The sequence below is a fragment of the Sinocyclocheilus anshuiensis genome, unplaced genomic scaffold (assembly GCF_001515605.1).
Source record: "Sinocyclocheilus anshuiensis isolate Anshui unplaced genomic scaffold, SAMN03320099.WGS_v1.1 scaffold75, whole genome shotgun sequence".
NCBI lineage: Eukaryota > Metazoa > Chordata > Actinopteri > Cypriniformes > Cyprinidae > Sinocyclocheilus > Sinocyclocheilus anshuiensis.
The window spans coordinates 225,264-228,969 of NW_015549634.1; the positions used below are offsets into that span (position 1 = coordinate 225,264).

At 35.2% G+C, this 3,706-nt stretch overlaps 2 protein-coding genes across 2 annotated transcripts in view; both read right to left on the bottom strand.

Moving 5' to 3' along the window:
• The window catches only part of LOC107659639 (dual specificity phosphatase DUPD1-like), a gene marked incomplete at its 5' end in the record, with an annotated part of 2,703 nt that extends 1,990 nt beyond the window's left edge, over positions 1-713 (bottom strand). The window contains 2 exons of the mRNA XM_016448651.1: positions 312-472; positions 627-713. Coding sequence (XP_016304137.1) covers positions 312-472; positions 627-713 — 248 coding nt within the window. The remainder of the gene's footprint in view (positions 1-311; positions 473-626) is intronic.
• A 941-nt stretch (positions 714-1,654) lies between these two features.
• The window catches only part of LOC107659640 (dual specificity phosphatase DUPD1), a 3,591-nt gene continuing 1,539 nt past the window's right edge, over positions 1,655-3,706 (bottom strand). The window contains exon 3 of the mRNA XM_016448652.1: positions 1,655-1,869. Coding sequence (XP_016304138.1) covers positions 1,655-1,869 — 215 coding nt within the window. The remainder of the gene's footprint in view (positions 1,870-3,706) is intronic.

Here is a 3,706-nt window from a genome sequence, read left to right on the forward strand (position 1 = left end):
TGATGAAGAAACAAACTCATCTACATATTGGATGGCCTGAAGGTGAGTACATTTTCAGCAAATTTTCATTTTTAAATAACTATTCCTTTAAGAAATTGTAAATAAATCATAGAGTTGCAGTTTACTATATAATGTAGAACAACAAAACAACTCTGGCTCTGACTTTAGTGATGGTTTAAGGAAAATAATCAATAGGCTTTCTGTATAATTGGGTGAATGTTATTGAGTGGATTTAGTATGCATCCTTTTCATGTATCCTGCATTATTAGCATCACAACTGATATCAGGGTTAGTCAAACAAATCGACTCACTCGTTTCCTATGTAGACATTGGGCCAGACCTCATTGACATGTGTGTAGGCGACGCTGCCATGCATGAGGTGTTTCTCCAGCTCGTAGCCGTTTGGTGTCACATATTCCTCTTTCTCTTCAGAAACCTCAGACTTCACTCCAAACTTCCTCCTTGAGGTCAGCTTCAACCACACATTCGATTAAAACAGCATGAGAGGGTAAATATAAGGCCCAAAGGCAGACACTTAGATGAAAACCAGGCCGAATGCAGAACTACGTCTCATTTTACGTGTAAATCAACAGCTGGAGTCTCAGTACTGCTTCTGACTTAAATACCTCTTTCTCTGTATTTTTGTGTTCAGGTTGGGTGGAGAGGTGCTGAGCTGAGTCGACTGCTTTGGTCTGACGAAGGGCCGGAGATGGGTGTTAAATTCTAGGTTATTTTTAGAGGTCTGTTCCCTCTTTCTCTCCCTAGAGAGAGCTGAACCCCCCAAACATGTTTCTCTGCAAATTTCAACCGATGCAAGACATGGCATGAACACCACAGTAATAGTGAACCCAAATGAACCCACTCTATAATCAAGCATCTTGATTTAGAATTATTTCCCTTAAAGTCTGAGCCAGAGTTGTTTGTTTGTTCTTCATCATTTCATAAATGGCAATTCTATCATTTATTTACACATTCTTAAAAGAATAGTTCGCCCAAAAATGAAAATTTGCTGTAAATTTTGTCATCCGCAGGCCATCCAAGATTAGGATGAGTTTGTATCTTCATCAGATTTGGAGAAATTGCTCACCAATGGATCCTCTGCAGTGAATGGGTGCCGTCAGAATGAGAGTCCAAACAGCTGATAAAAATAATCCATAAGTAATTATCCATCAGTTATCGTCTTGTGAAGCAAAAAGTGCATTTCACCCTTTTCAGCTAAAATACAAGTCCATAATCCATAATATTGCTTTCTCTAGTGAACAACTTGTTTTGTCTGAATCAGGAGAAAAATATGCACAGATCAAGCTTGGTTTACAAGCCAAAACAATCCTAAACAAATAAGTTTGTGGATTTTGATGAGAGAGGCATTGTTATGGAATATGGACTTGTTAACTGATGGACTGGAGTGGTGTGGATTATTGTGATGTTTTTATCAGCTGTTTGGACTCTCATTCTGACGGCACCCATTCACTGCATTGGTGAGCATGTGATGTAACATGATGCTAAATTTCTCCAAATCTGTTCCAATGAGGAAACAAACTCATCCATATATTGGATGGCTTGAGGTGGTGAGTACAGTTCATTGTCAGCAAATGTTCTTTTTCAGGTGATTTATTCCTTTAAATGAGTTATTAAAGATTCCTCTTTGTTTATACTAATAGATCGCATCTCTTCTCTGCAGGTTGAGGTTGGAGTCCAGCTGACGTAGCTGTTGAAGGAATCCAGCGTTGGGTAGAATGTTCCTCTGGGCACAAACCGCATTGATGGCTTCTGCGACTGTGAGTTTTTCATATATCATCAGATACGCCAGAACTAGTGTCGCTGAACGACTCACTCCTCTGGCACAATGAACCAAGACCTTCCCCCCTCCTGAAAAACAAATAAAACTACCATCACACACGCAGGTTTAACCGGTTCAAACCCGTCACATAGATGTCTATAGAACATCAAACGCATTCAAGTAAAACAGGATATTCATTCAACAAGAAAAACTGTAGGGTGTGTCTTTAAAGTGCCCCTATTATGGATTTTTGAAAATTTCATGCAGTGTGTAACACAGCTCTAAGTGAATGAAAACACCCTGCAAAGTTTTAAATCTGAAAGTGTGTATAAAGTTATTGTCCATCTGTTTCCCCAGTAACGCTGTACACAAAGCAGCACTGCGCTCACAAACACTGCTTTTATTATGAAATGGAAATTAAATCGAACAATCGGACCAATCACCGCAGATGATTGAAAATGAATTGTTGAACAAATTGTTTGGGAGTCGTTGAGCAAATAAGGTAAAAATAAATGCATATTGTAAGACAAAACGAAGTGTTTTTTGACCTTGCATGCATGTCAACCTGTTGTTGTGGACTCCCAAAACCAAAATATGAAGCTTTCATTACCCATAATAGGGGCACTTACAATTTTACTTAAGGAATTGATTTAATTTTGAAGTGTTTTTTATATACCAGAAATGTTATATTTTCAATTTTCAGATTCAAGTCATTTTGTTAAGTGTTTTTTGATTAAACATTATGTAGACAAACACTTTTCTTTGGAATAATGTCACTGAGTAATCATTCACAATGAGATCTAGAATTCAGAAGGCATTCAAAAAGTAAATTCTCAATGTAAATGCATAAACACAATAATATCCCCAATACGTCAATCACTGAAATCAATGTACAAGTAGTATACTTATTTCAATACTACTTGGGACTAAATTGGCCTACTTTTTGGTTAATACAAGTATACTTTTAAGTAGTGTAACAGTAGTAAACGTTAACTACATTTTGTGTTTGTAATGCAACTTTACTACAAGTGAACTTGTACTGATAGTTTGCTAGTTAAATACTTTTTAGTTTATGGAAGCAAACTTTGAAGCATACTCTTAATAAACTTCTAGTTTTTAGTTGTAAGTTTTCTTTTTCAGTTTTATTAACCTGAACTATTCTACCCAAAGCTGACTTGATCATACAGGTTTATAAGACAGTATGTAAAACAATGTGAAAAATAGGCTACTCAAGCAAAATACTAAACACAACTACTAGCCAAGTACAACACTTAATTGTACTTTTAACTATATCTCAATCAAAAAATTGAGTACAAGTATAGACCATATATACTTTTCTGTACATCATGTAATTTTAAGTGTATTTCTAGGAAGTACATACAAGTATACTTTCTTATTTTTTAGTGTAAAAGAAGTACACTAATAGCCAGTGTTGGGGAAAGTTACTTTTAAAAGTAATGCATTACAATATTGCGTTACTCCATAAAAAAGTAACTAATTATGTTACTTAGTTACTTTTTATGGAAAGTAATGCTTTACGTTACTTTTGCGTTACTTTTTAAATCTGGGCAGGGCTTGCTTGTTTGTTTTTAAAATAAAAAAATTATATTTTTGGCAAATATAAAAGCCTTTTCACACCAAAAGTGAAATGAATAAGCCTCAGGCTGAAGGGAAAGTAAATTTCCGTCCGTACAGTAGAATGCAGAAGAAGAAATTTCAACACACTTAATAAAAAAAGACACAAATGTTTGTCTAAAGTAATTTTTGCGTATGGTTGAACTGGATCATCGAAGGTCAGAAGCAAAGAAATAGAATGAGATTAAATATATAAAGGATATTTGTGTTGTTTAACATTTAATTATTGCAGGTTTGCGTCATATTCTGAGTTGCATTATTTTTATTCATTTTGAGGAATACTGAATCTGT